The sequence below is a fragment of the Cololabis saira genome, chromosome 22, assembly GCF_033807715.1.
Source record: "Cololabis saira isolate AMF1-May2022 chromosome 22, fColSai1.1, whole genome shotgun sequence".
Classification (NCBI taxonomy): domain Eukaryota; kingdom Metazoa; phylum Chordata; class Actinopteri; order Beloniformes; family Belonidae; genus Cololabis; species Cololabis saira.
Genome location: NC_084608.1, coordinates 3,361,846 through 3,376,400, shown reverse-complemented (window position 1 = coordinate 3,376,400; position 14,555 = coordinate 3,361,846). Strand labels below are relative to the sequence as shown.

Sequence of the window (14,555 nt, the reverse complement as noted above, 5' to 3'; positions counted from 1 at the left end):
TATGTCTTGTAAAACATATTAAATCCTACATTAACTTCTCACATAGTCATTTTCACATAAGGTCAGGTATCATTTTTCATAAAACCCAAACCTGCAATATGCTCTTTAAGTGTTGATTTGTGTGTTGTGTGTGTGTCGGACCCCAGGAAGAATAGCTAAAGCTGTGGCTAATGCTCATGCGGATCCTTAATAAAACCAACAAACAAACGCACTTGGGCCATTTCTTGAAAAGTAAAATATTTTATTTTCTGTAAATGATTCTAAATCAGATTCACCATATTTCCCCAAAACAAAAACATCATCACTTTTACATCTGTTAATAAAAAACAAAAACAAGGCTCGGTGTCATCCATCTGTACACATCAGCTGAGTCTCACAAAATCTTCTATGTACAGGCTGCAGGACCCCCCCCCGGGGACTCCCCCCCGGGGGGGGGTCCCGTCCAATCAACACTCAGCTGCAGGAACCAAGGAGGATGAGGAGGGTGAGGGGCTTCTCAGTGGAGTGATTCCCAAACATTGTGTCTGAATTTTTCATGTATGGTACAGATATTTACACGCTGCCACTCAGGACCTTGAATGCACCGCAGCTTTAGAAAATAGCTTCATTCAGTAATAAATACAAAAAAGAAAAAAAACTCTTATTTTACAGGAAATTATCAAAGATGGGGGAGGAAGAGGAGGAAGGGGGGACTCGTGGAATCAAGTATGTTGGTGTTTTTAGTTATTTTTTTGTCATTTTTGTGTTTTAGTGCAAGTTCAAGGACGACATTCTGTATTTCAGTGGCGTTTACACTCACATTTACATACATGTACACAGAGGACCAGCCTCTTCTCAAGCCCCGCTTCCAGCTGTCAATCAACAACATTACGGCTTGGAGTCCCCCTATAAGGCCCCGCCCACCCAGCTATATAACCCCGCCCCCTCAGCTGTCAATCATCCCATTATTATTATTATTATTCAAATCGATCAGCTTTATCATTATTAATCAAGATGAGCTGATATGAGCTCGGCCCATGAAGCAGTGTGGGCAATCAACATGTAGCTTCAGCACCAAGAGAGAGAGCTGCCTGTGTGTGTGTGTGTGTGTGTGTGTGTGTGTGTGTGTGTGTGACAGAGAGAGAGAAAGAGTTCAGTTCATCCATTTGCGGCAGTTGACGGCTCCACAGTGACACGGGATCTTGTGCTGATCGTCCTCCAGGTCAAACTTGTAGTCGTAAGAGAGCTGTGGAGGAGAGGGAGGTGTCAGTACACACCAGTGTTGTGCTAGTTACTGAAAAATAGTAACTAGTTACCGTTACTAGTTACTTCATTTAAAAAATAACTCAGTAACTCAGTTACTTAGACCAAAAAGTAATGCGTTACTATGAAAAGTAACTATTGAGTTACTTTAAATAAAAACATTATTTTAAATGCTCCCATTAATCCCCTCTAGCTTCATTTCAGCAGGTATTGTATGGATTTACATTGTGCATCGTGTTCTGCATTCTGATTGGCTAAACAATCTCCCCGCTTCTTCACTTCCTGTGTCAATAACGTTGGTTGCTTAGCAACAAGCTGAGAACGGCCAATGAGCTTCAGCAGCAGCTCAGGAACGACTTTGATGAATCGTTCATTACAGTCTCAGATATAATCCATGGTGGCATGTTGGTATATTATAAGAATCTTTTTGCCCAGAAGAAAAAAGAGCGACAACAACGACCCATAACTATTTTCTTCTCTCAAAAAAACACACCTGCACCGCGACTTTAGGAGAAAAAGACGCTACAGAGTCAGAACGCAGCGGCTCAGAAGAGCAGTGGAATACGTGCTGATCTCCACAATCTGAATCCTTCTATAATAATTGTAAAAAGAATTTCACTTATCACGGGTTCTTTTGGAACGTAACCCCCTCGAAAAACCAGGGATTACTGTAATGACAATATCTCCACGTTGTGAAACTCTCCTTCTCTTGGCTCATGACGTCATGTTTTTGAATAAACACACACTACGTTTCCTCTGGTCTCCACGTGTGGGGAAAAAAGCTTCACTGTAGCCAGAAATAACGGAGTAACGCACCTTTGGTAACGGTAACTGCGTTACTGAATTTAAAAAGTAATGCGTTAGAGTATTAGTTACCCCAAAACTAACGGCGTTACTGTAACGCGTTAGTCCCAACACTGGTAAACACACACACGTGTACGGTGATGGTGAAGGGCTGGGACAGCGGTCATACCTCCTCTCCTCGCTGGATGCGTCTGCAGGAGCTGATGATGATCTTGTTCTCCTTCTCCACCGTCACCACTTCTGTGATGCAGTTGGGAGCACACGAGTGGTTGATGTACCTGTCAATCACACAGAGACCCGCCTTAGCCAACATCATAGCTACAGACGTGTCCAGCCCCTCCGGTCCTGTCTCTAAGTGTTTTCATGCTGGTTTCCTTCACTAGAGACACATCGTTCACCACACTCTCACACACTGGATCATCTCTGAATGGGCTCTATTGTTGCAGAATTCAGGGGTCACATGACCCAGGGACGTCATGTGACCTCAGTGTTTCTAGGCCTGTTTTCATATCCGGCTCAGATCTACAGGACTGTCTCAGAAAATTTGAATATTGTGATAAAGTCCTTTATTTCCTGTAATGCAATTAAACAGTTTAAGATTCCCAGAATATTCTAATTTTTTGAGATAGGATATTTGAGTTTTCTTAAGCTGTAAGCCATGATCAGCAATATTAAAATAATAAAAGGCTTGCAATATTTCAGTTGATTTGTAATGAATCCAGAATGTATGACATTTTTGCATTACAGAAAATAAAGGACTTTATCAGAATATTCTAATGTTCTAAGACAGTCCTGTAGATAGATAGATCAATCTTTATTGTCATTATCACTATGTACAACGAAACTAAAAGTGCTCTCTAGTCAGCACATCATAACATTTTTTTAAACTGAAAAATAAATCAATAAAATGAAATAAAAACAAATAAAATAAATAAATATATCTAGACACATTCAGCCCTCCACACATACATCAACATACGGACATTACAAGAACTTTCATCAACATACAATCATTTTTGTTATTGCACATTAGCTCCTGTTTTTGTTGAGAGGTTATTGCTGTTGAGTAAAAGCTGTTTGAGTCTGTTTGTCCTTGTTTTCATGAGTCTATCTTTTCCCAGAATGCAGCTGTTCAAACAGTGAGTGTCCGGGGTGTGAAGTGTCTTTTATTATATATATACACAACAGGAGTGGTGGAGTGTTCCAGTGTGGAGAGAGGGCAGCATGATCTTGTATGTGTGTATGTGTTGAAACCTTCCCACGTCAACATTAAAGTCACATGAACCTCCTGAGAGCAGCTGATCTCACCTGGCAGGTCCTCCAGTGATGGTGGCATCAATCACGAAGTCGTTGTCGATCCGGAACATGTACACGCCTCGGTTCTACACACACAAAAAAATGCCATAATAGGTCTCCTTTAACAAATGAATCACTTGTCCATTACATTCAGTACGTGCACATGCAGCGATTCAACCTGGTTGGAGATCATTTGCACACATCGTACTGACTTTTAAACTGCATGTGAACACCTTAAGTCAGTCAAGTCAATCTGATCAGACCGGATTCATCAACCCGCTTGCAGCACCTAGATAAGCCAGTCCCAAGCCAGTCGCAACCGCCTTGTTAATGCCATGTGAACGGGGACATAGATATTACAGTCTGCGCATGCTCGAGATTTTCCCCCGGGTGGGGTTTTCCCCCGGGGGAGGGGATTCACCCGGAAGTGAAAGGAGACGACGACGCTGCTCAGTAGCACCCTGGGGTGTCGTTTGACTGCTTCAGGGGTGTCGTCAAAATATTTCCTATTCTGACATTTCATATATAAATACTGTATTTTCGCGACCATACGGGCGCCGTGTGGAAAGGCCTCAGTCTTGTGTCATTTCTGTATTTGAAACACACACGGTGCACCGACCGAAAAGGCACACACACAAGAACACACACACACACGCACACAAGGTGCTATTTAAAAATACAGCGGGAGCAAAACTTTGTTTGATTGTAGGCCACTTTATTTCAGTTTTTACATTAATCAAACCCATTAAGTCTCATCCTCTGTTTCTGCATTAAAGAGCTCCGCTAAATCAGCTGTGCCAGTCCGAATTCCTCGCTGTCAGAGTCTCGTTCCGTGCCGTGCGGCGCCTCGGAAATGCACGCTTTTGCAAAAGCTCGCAAAATAGTCCCAGCAAACACGTTAGCCCACGGATCAACAATCCATCTGCAAACTGTGGCATAACTGGCCCGGCGTTGCTTCCACTCCTGGAGAAACTATTCTCCCTCTTAGTCATCCGTTGCTCACACGCCGCCTGCAGCCTTAAGGCTGATTTATGGTTCTGCGTTAACCAACGCAGACCTTATGGCGTAGGGTACGCGGCGCACTCACCGAACGTTGCGCGTCGCCGCGTACCATACGCCGTAGGCTACGCCGTCGATTTTACGCGGAACCATAAATCTGCCTTTATTCACCCGCCCGAGACTCTCCTTTTATTCTCCCCACCAACCGCCCGTGCGCTCCCTTTGCCAGCTCTCTGGTGATCTCCCTCCAGCAGCTGCCACTTTACTGAGGTTTTTGTAGTGAAATGAGGAGGAATCATAGAGATAACTTCTCATTTCAACTAACTGGATCAACCGTTCCTCATCCATGATTGTTTCCTACAGCGCTTTCAACGCAGGCGGCAGGAAGAAAATATAAGCAGGTCTACCGTCCGACCAAAGTGGGGAAAAAAACAACAAAATAACGGCGTGAGGTGACGCAATGAAACAGCGAACAGCTGGAGTGAGCGGCGTGTTCGTGGTGTTAAATGCAGCAAACATGTCACATCATTACTGGGATGCGGGGAAAAGCAGAGGACACGAGAAATGATCAAATAGGTACCAGATCTTGTTGGATCCGGCACAAATTAAGCTCAAATAAGATTAAGATAAGATTCTTGTTAGGCTATATCTTATTATTTTATCAGAACCTTCCAGCCTGGCGATCTCCCTCCAGCAGCTGCCACTTTATTGAGGTTCTTGTATTGAAATGACTGTTTCCTACAGCGCTTTCACCTTTTTTTTCCAACTTTCAACCGGCTTTCAACGCGACCGACAGGAAGAAAATAGAAGCAGGGCGTGCGACAAAAGTCCAGCTCAAAACGGCGCGCCGCGTCGCTCGCAACCAGTATAGACAGTGCAAATAAAACATAAAGCAATGGAACTGTTTTTGACGCTGACGCTCGCTCCCGTCGCATGCAGTGTGGACACGGTGTAAGATTCGCATTTACAGTCAGAGCGATGCAGCGCGGTTTTTAATTATATTTTACTCTGGGGTGTCGTGAGATTTTATTCACTTTTGAAAGGTGTCATGACTGAAAAAAGGTTGAGAAAGGCTGTTGAAAAACAGATTATTAATAGGAAAGCAGTTAGAATGCACTTTTTCCTTCCTTGTTGTTAAGCAGAGGTCAACCGGAAGTGGCTCTTTGTTGAAATGGTTACCATGGTTACCTCGGGTACAGCGCCACCTAGCGTCACGGAGTCAGCCATGCTCTGGTTACAGTCAGTACGTGCACATGCAGCGATTCAAACTGGTTGGAGATCATTTGCACACATCGTACTGACTTTTAAACTGCATGTGAACACCTTAAGTCAGTCAAGTAATCTGATCAGACTGGATTCATCAACCCGCTTGCAGCACCTAGATAAGCCAGTCGCAACCGCCTTGTTAATGCCATGTGTACGGAGACATGGATATTACAGTCTGCGCATGCTCGAGAATTTCCCCCGGGTGGGGTTTTCCCCCGGGGGAGGGGATTCACCTGGAAGTGAAAGGAGACGACGCAGGACGCAACCGACGCAACGCTGCCCAGTAGTAGCTCCCTGGGGTGTCGTCAAAATATTTCCTATTCTGACATTTCATATATAAATACTGTATTTTCGCGACCATACGGGCGCCGTGTGAAAAGGCATAGCCGCAGTCTTATGTGTCATATTTCTGTATCTAAAACACACACGGCGCACCGACCGAAACGGCACACACACAAGCACAGGAGTGTGCGTATTTAAAAATACAGCGGGAGCAAAACTTTGTTTGATTGTAGGCTACTTTATTTCAGTTTTTACATTAATCAAACCCATTAAGTCTCATCCTCTGTTTCTGCATTAAAGAGCTCCGCTAAATCAGCTGTGCCAGTCCGAATTACTCGCTGTCAGAGTCACGTTCCGTGCCGTGCGGTGCCTCGGAAATGCACGCTTTTGCAAAAGCTCGCAAAATAATCCCAGCAGACACGTTAGCCCACGCATCAACAATCAATCTGCAAACTGTGGCATAAAAAAAACAAAATACGCCGTACCCTACGCCGTAGGCTGCGTCTATTTAACGCGGACCTAATGCCGCGTTCCATTTATCCTCGGAAGTGGGGATTTCCCAGTCCCCAGTCGGAATTTTCAACTGGAACGCCCCTCGAAGTGGGGTTTCCCACTGGGAAAGTGGGAGAGTCTTCACCACCCCCGAGTTACCATTCCAAGATGGCTGCCATTCCCAGTTCCCACTTCCGATTTCTGAGGTAAATGGAACGCGGCATAAACTCCGGAGCCGGCAGAAAGAAATCTCTAAATTTCGGAGCAAATTTCTTAACAGGCGTAGCTACAACTGTTAGATTTCATCTATTAAACCAACATCTTCCTAAATGATTTATTTCAGCCGGCGTGATTCTCAACAGAGCAGCGTCCCAGAGAGAGTTTCTCTCCCGGGGCTGACGCAGCAGCCTGAACCGGCGGACACGTCTCTTCTCGGACTGTGAGCTGAGGCTGCTCCCCGGGAGCGGCGGCTCTTCTCATCTCCGAAAACATCGGGTCAAATTTCTTAACAGGCGTTATTTGGATAAACTGAGCCCCGGTTGCGGATCTTAAGGTTACCTTTATACCTGAAAAAATATTAAAACTTAATAAAGTGCAATATTAACAGCGCTACAGCTGAAATTAAAACAGCTTTTGGCTCTCAGCTTCCTGATCAGGTTAGGGATGAAAACGAGGGGGAGTAGGAGAAATGGGACAGGCACCTGGGCCAAGTGCCCTAGATCTCAAGTGCCCTAAAATCTCCCCCTTCTTTTTTAGGGGTTAGGGAAGAAAAGAAGTGCGAGTGGAGAAAAGAAGGGCGAGTGAAGGAGAATTGGGATTGGCCCTTAGAATGCACTTTTTCCTTGTTGTTAAGCGGAGGTCAACCGGAAGTGGCTCTTTGTTGAAATGGTTACCATGGTTACCTCGGGTACAGCGCCACCTAGCGTCACGGAGTCAGCCATGCTCTGGTTACAGTGGTTTATTCAATCTGATTCAGTCTGATCTCAGAACAGCATGTGTGATCAGATAAGTTGATCCAATCTTCTGCATGTCATTATCTGATCAGATCTCCAACCACCTTGAATCGCTGCATGTGCACGTACTGAGTGGCTTATTCAATCTGATTCAGTCTGATCTCAGAACAGCATGTGTACTCAGACAAGTTGATCCAATCTTCTGCATGTCATTATCTGATCAGATCTGCAACCAGCTTGAATCGCTGCATGTGCACGTACTGATTGTTGTGGAGGAAGAGAATGCTGCTGACCGACTGAGGTCTCTCTTTCAAGATGCTCCACAGACACTAAACACAGTTTCTCTGACTGGCCTGGCTTTGTCTTTGTTTAGTAAAGACCTTGTTTGAGCTTTATTTTCCACCTCATTGATTTCCATCTGGTCACTAGACTACATCCTGATCCTGCAGTGATTTTTTTAGCTGCCGCAGCAAAGTTCAAACCTCCTGCTCCCGCCAGATCTGTGTTGGGACCCGCGGGTTCAGAGGGAGGTGTAGAGGTCAGAGGGAGGTGTAGAGGTCAGAGGGAGGTGTAGAGGTCAGAGGGAGGTGTAGAGGTCAGAGGGAGGTGTAGAGGTCAGAGGGAGGTGTAGAGGTCAGAGGGAGGTGTAGAGGTCAGAGGGAGGTGTAGAGGTCAGAGGGAGGTGTAGAGGTCAGAGGGAGGTGTAGAGGTCAGAGGTCAGAGGGAGGTGTAGAGGTCAGAGGGAGGTGTAGAGGTCAGAGGTCAGAGGGAGGTGTAGAGGTCAGAGGGAGGTGTAGAGGTCAGAGGGAGGTGTAGAGGTCAGAGGGAGGTGTAGAGGTCAGAGGTAACCGCTCCCCTGCAGCTCCCCGGCAGCCGGCCAGGCAGGGCAGCTGGGTGACGGTTCGGAGGAAGGGTAGTCTTAAAGGGCTCACAGAACACCACCACCCGCTTCATGTGTCTAACCGTTTTTCCCCACTCAGCGACACATCTGTTGCTTCTCAAGGACCAACGCCTGCCAACAAAACTGTAGGATTGCATTATGTAATTAGCGACTCTAAAACTGTAGGATTACATGATATTGGCGACTCTGGCCAGGTGCCTAGCAAAATAGAAGTGGTTGCAGTTCCCCGCCCTCCAAAAGTTCACCAGGTGCAGCGTTATAGAGGCGTTAACCAAGATAACCTTGTAAAAATTAAAACCAATGCACATTTGGTACCAATTACAGACCGAAAAATTAGATGCGGACTACTAAATATACGATCATTAAGCTCTAAGTCTCTGTTAGTAAATGATATAATTACAGAGAGCAGGAGTGATATTTTCTGCTTAACAGAAACATGGTAACAGGAGGAAGAGTATGTTAGTTTGAATGAATCAACTCCGCCCGGCTACTTTAATCATCACATTCCTAGAAACACGGGCCGAGGCGGAGGAGTCGCAGCAATTTATAACTCCGGTCTCCAAACAAAAATTGAACCCAAGTGCAACTATAATACATTTGAAAACCTCATGCTTGGTCTGAGATTTCCGAGCTGGAAATCAGAGAAGCCAGTTGTGTTAGTGGTAGTGTACCGGCCCCCTGCTGGTGCGTATCTGGAGTTTTTGTCTGAATTTTCAGATTTCCTTTCTGGATTATTGATCAGCACAGATAAATTCATCATAGTGGGTGATTTTAACATTCATATGGATGTTGAAAGCGATAATCTTAAATTAGCCTTCGATTCTCTTCTAGAATCAATGGGTATCTCACAAAAAGTGGATAAACCGACGCACTGTTTTAATCATACTCTCGATCTCGTTCTCACCTACGGTGTTGAAACTGATGGTCTGTTGTTGTCACCTGTAAACTCCCCTTTTATCCGACCATTACTTAATAACGTTTGAATTTAATTTTGTTGATGTTGAAGTGCAAAATAGGAGGTATTATTTTAGCAGATGTTTGTCTGATGAAGTTATTGTTAAATTTAGGGAGGCCATTGCTTATCTTACGACAGTGCGAAATAGTGATGTAGTCGAGGCCAGTGACCTGGGTTCTACCTCTGCAGATGTTGATTTCCTTGCTAGTAACACTGCTGATTTGTTGCATTCAGCTTTAGATGAAGTTGCTCCTTTGAAAAGGAGGGTTTCCAACCATAGGAGCTTAACTCCCTGGTATAATTCAGATATCCGCATGTTGAAACAAAACGTGCGTAAAATGGAAAGGAAGTGGTACTCTTGTAGGTCTGTAGACTCTCATCGTGAATGGAAAGATATTCTAATAGTATATAAAAAAGCCATTCGCAAAGCCAGAACAGCTTATTATTCAACGTTGATAGAGGATAACAAAAGTAACCCACGTTTTCTGTTCAGCACTGTAGCCAGGCTGACAAAGAGTCACAGCTCTGTGGAGCCGTGCATTCCTGCAGCTCTCAGTAGTGAGGACTTTATGAGCTTCTTTAACAGTAAAATCGCGAGAATTAGAGAAGAAATCAACCAGCCGGTTGTAGGTGTTTCTTCAGCTTTAGCGACTTCCCTAGGCTCTGACTTATCTCTAGACTGTTTTGATCCTATAGACCTCCCTGAGCTGACCTCACTCGTCAATAGAGCTAAGTCAACCACATGTATGTCAGACCCCATCCCGACTCGACTATTCAAACATATTTTTTCTCTTATTGGTACGACAATACTGGACCAAATTAACTTATCCCTAAGTTTAGGATATGTACCACAGGTTTTCAAAGTCGCAGTAATTAAACCTTTACTTAAAAAACCTTCTCTTGACCGAGACACCTTAGCTAATTATAGACCAATTTCCAACCTTCCATTTGTGTCTAAAATTCTGGAAAAGGCAGTTTCAAGCCAGTTATGTGACTATTTGTATAGAAATGATCTGTTTGAAGTCTTTCAGTCAGGGTTCAGAATGCATCATAGCACAGAGACAGCACTTGTTCGAGTCACGAATGACCTCCTTATGGCCTCAGATAAGGGATTAGTGTCCATACTGATTCTACTGGACCTCAGTGCTGCTTTTGACACTATAGATCATGGCATTTTACTGCACAGGTTAGAGCATGTTGTTGGGATTAAAGGGACAGCTCTATGTTGGTTTAAATCATACCTATCTGACAGGTTCCAGTTTGTTCATGTACATGAGGTTTCTTCAGAACAGTCAAGGGTCTGTTATGGTGTTCCGCAGGGTTCAGTGCTAGGGCCAATCTTGTTCAGTTTATACATGCAGCCGTTGGGAAGTATAATCCAGAATCACGGCATACACTTTCATTGTTATGCTGATGGTACGCAGCTCTACTTGTCTATGAAGCCGGATGAAACAGAACCGTTAGTTAAACTTCAGGCATGTCTTAGGGACATCAAGGACTGGATGTCCAGAAATTTCCTGCTTCTAAATTCAGATAAAACAGAGGTTATCATTCTTGGTCCAGAGCATCTTAGGAAGGGATTAGATGGTGTTGCGATGGCTTCCAGTGCAACTGTGAGAAATCTTGGTGTTATTTTCGATCAGGATTTGTCGTTTAAACCATATGTCAATCAGGTTTGTAAAATAGCCTTTTTCCATCTCCGTAATATTGCAAAGATTAGGAAAATCCTCTCGCAGAGTGATGCAGAAAAACTAGTTCATGCGTTTGTATCTTCTAGACTGGATTACTGTAATGTGTTGTTAGCAGGATGTCCAAGTAATTTGCTGAATAGGCTCCAGCTGATCCAAAATGCAGCAGCACGAGTACTGACAGGAATTAGCAGGAGAGACCACGTCTCTCCAGTGTTAGCGTCGCTCCATTGGTTACCCGTAAAATTCAGAATCCAATTTAAAATTCTATTACTTGCGTATAAAGCCCAAAACGGCTTAGCTCCGCATTATTTGCAAGACCTGATAGTGCCTTATGTTCCTGTCAGAGCTCTCCGTTCTCAGAGTGCAGGTTTACTTGTAGTTCCTAGAGTATCTAAATGTAGATTTGGAGGGCGGGCGTTCTGCTATCAGGCACCATTACTATGGAACCAACTTCCAATCTGGGTTAAGGAGGCTGACACCACCTCCACCTTTAAAACTAAACTTAAAACATTTCTGTTTAGTAAAGCCTATAGTTAGTGTTTAGTAAACCTCTAGCTGGTGTTGGTAAATCTCTAGGTAGTGTAAACTTTAGTGTGTCAGAGTCGCTCCTGTGGTTTCTTGTGCTGGCCCCCCCTTCTCCTCCCTTTTCTCTCTTTTGTCCATGTTGCAGCATCCTTTGCCGGACACCGGAACCTGCAGGTGGTCGTGGGTGGCTTGTAGCTTGCATTACAGAGCACAAGTCTTTCCCCGACCCTGCACCCCAACCTGGGACTTGCTGATTGGGCCGGAGCTTCGGGAGCTGCGTGCTGGCCTGCGGTCCCCACCCCCGGTCATCCCGTTGCTGCTTCCACCTGCCTGCTGTGCTGTTGCCGTCCCTGACCCACCAGTCTGGCCCTCGGCAGGAGGGTCCCCCCTTATGAGCCTGGTCCTGCTCAAGGTTTCTTCCCTCCTAAAGGGGAGTTTTTCTTGCCACTGTTTGGCTTAAGGTTTTTCTCCCACTAGGGGAGTTTTTACCTGCCATTGTTTATGTAATAACTGCTCGGGGGTCATGTTCTGGGTATGGGTCTCTGTAAAGCGTCTAGAGACAACTCTGTTGTATTAGACGCTATATAAATAAAATTGAATTGAATTAGAGGTCAGAGGGAGGTGTAGAGGTCAGAGGGAGGTGTAGAGGTCAGAGGGAGGTGTAGAGGTCAGAGGGAGGTGTAGAGGTCAGAGGGAGGTGTAGAGGTCAGAGGTCAGAGGGAGGTGTAGAGGTCAGAGGGAGGTGTAGAGGTCAGAGGTCAGAGGGAGTTGTAGAGGTCAGAGGGAGGTGTAGAGGTCAGAGGTCAGAGGGAGGTGTAGAGGTCAGAGGGAGGTGTAGAGGTCAGAGGGAGGTGTAGAGGTCAGAGGGAGGTGTAGAGGTCAGAGGGAGGTGTAGAGGTCAGAGGGAGGTGTAGAGGTCAGAGGGAGGTGTAGAGGTCAGAGGTCAGAGGGAGGTGTAGAGGTCAGAGGGAGTTGTAGAGGTCAGAGGTCAGAGGGAGGTGTAGAGGTCAGAGGGAGGTGTAGAGGTCAGAGGTCAGAGGGAGGTGTAGAGGTCAGAGGGAGGTGTAGAGGTCAGAGGGAGGTGTAGAGGTCAGAGGGAGGTGTAGAGGTCAGAGGTCAGAGGGAGGTGTAGAGGTCAGAGGTCAGAGGGAGGTGTAGAGGTCAGAGGGAGGTGTAGAGGTCAGAGGGAGGTGTAGAGGTCAGAGGGAGGTGTAGAGGTCAGAGGGAGGTGTAGAGGTCAGAGGGAGGTGTAGAGGTCAGAGGGAGGTGTAGAGGTCAGAGGTCAGAGGGAGGTGTAGAGGTCAGAGGTCAGAGGGAGGTGTAGAGGTCAGAGGGAGGTGTAGAGGTCAGAGGGAGGTGTAGAGGTCAGAGGGAGGTGTAGAGGTCAGAGGTCAGAGTAGAGGTCAGAGGTCAGAGGGAGGTGTAGAGGTCAGAGGGAGGTGTAGAGGTCAGAGGGAGGTGTAGAGGTCAGAGGTCAGAGGGAGGTGTAGAGGTCAGAGGTCAGAGGGAGGTGTAGAGGTCAGAGGGAGGTGTAGAGGTCAGAGGTCAGAGGGAGGTGTAGAGGTCAGAGGGAGGTGTAGAGGTCAGAGGTCAGAGGTCGGTGTAGAGGTCAGAGGGAGGTGTAGAGGTGTTACCTGAGATTCGTACAACCGTTCCTTCCGATTGGCCACTTCACTCCTGATGATGGTTCCGATGTACTCGATGACCATGGTGCACTTCTCAATGTCCCTGGCAGCGTACAGGCCCAGGCCCTGCACACACACACACACACACACACACACACACACACACACACACACACACACACAGAGTCAGGACTCTGTCCTCCGTCCTGATCCATCCATCCATCCCCCACCTTCTCTCCTCCAGCTCACCTGGATGCGGGAGCGGGCCAGGTACACGTTGGTCTTCCAGTCGGCCTTCATGCGGCGGTACTGGGCCGTCTTGGAGTGGCGGCCCTGGTGAGCCCCGACCACAGACTCCCCCGGGGACAGAGACAGGACGCCGGGGACCAGACCCACGATGGAGCCCACCGAGCCCTGACACCGAGGAGCCACGCTGGTCAGCAGGTTGGGCCTGACGGGAGGACAACACATCAGGCTGCTGCTAGAGACACAACCCTCTGTTCTGGACGCAGTCATGGAAGCAGATCACCATCAGAGGACATAGATCACCATCAGAGGACATACATGACCATCAGAGGACATAGATGACCATCAGAGGACATAGATGACCATCAGAGGACATAGATGACCATCAGAGGACATAGATGACCATCAGAGGACATAGATGACCATCAGAGGACATACATGACCATCAGAGCAGTGGTCCCCAACCTTTTCTGCACCGCGAACCGGTTTAATGTCTGACAATATTTTCACGGCCCAATCTAAAGGTGTAGCTGAAACTAAATAAAATGACAAGATCGGCATTAAAAACTGTGGGATTTTCTCTATAATAATAATAATAACAATAATAATAATAAAACGTCATTTTCGAAAAAATTTTATTTAACCTTATTTACGTTAAATAACGTTATTTAAAGCCAGGCTTTTATTTTATTTGTTATATATTAAGGAGACCGATATTTAGTGCTTTTATTTTGAAGGCGTCTCACCGAGACCTCGTAAACATCCGGCACTTCGGACTTTAAGGGTAAAAGTTTAACGGCAGTAGAAAGTGTGTCTGAAAGACTAAACTAGTGTCGGGAAATGCTAAAGTGGAGCCTAACTGACACAAAAAGCACCTGCTGATGAGGATTTGTTTTCTTTGCAAATTTTATACCGTATTTATGTCCAGCTTGAGTTTGGTTGCCATGGTTACTCATGTATTGTGGCTAAGCAGAGCGAGCAGCTGTGTCGGTCTGTATTTAAGTTAAATGAAACTTATATGAATGTAGAAAGACTAACTCTATTTTATTTTATTCCGTTAAAGCTCTTACGGTGTGTTTGCAGTGTATTTACATCCAAGGAATAAAAACATTGTGAACCATCAGTTTGAGAGTCAACATCATCAGGTCGGGGATTCTACAGAAATGATTTTTTACGCGGCCCGGGGGTTGGAGATCACTGGTTTAGAGGACAGAAAGATGAACCACAGCTGGAAATGTCTGTTGTGCTCATATTTGTGAATGACAGCAGAACATGAGC

The 14,555-nt window shown here is 45.8% G+C and overlaps 1 protein-coding gene across 6 annotated transcripts in view; it reads right to left on the bottom strand.

Moving 5' to 3' along the window:
• Window positions 1-220: 220 nt before the first annotated feature.
• Window positions 221-14,555, bottom strand: part of LOC133423495 (histone-lysine N-methyltransferase 2C-like) — a 128,253-nt gene continuing 113,918 nt past the window's right edge. For all 6 annotated transcript variants that reach the window (XM_061713682.1, XM_061713683.1, XM_061713686.1 and 3 more), the window contains 5 exons: window positions 13,281-13,482; window positions 13,041-13,157; window positions 3,355-3,428; window positions 2,216-2,324; window positions 221-1,225 (listed from right to left, as the gene is read on the bottom strand). In XM_061713682.1, coding sequence (XP_061569666.1) covers window positions 1,133-1,225; window positions 2,216-2,324; window positions 3,355-3,428; window positions 13,041-13,157; window positions 13,281-13,482 — 595 coding nt within the window. In that variant the 3' untranslated portion in view covers window positions 221-1,132. The remainder of the gene's footprint in view (window positions 1,226-2,215; window positions 2,325-3,354; window positions 3,429-13,040; window positions 13,158-13,280; window positions 13,483-14,555) is intronic.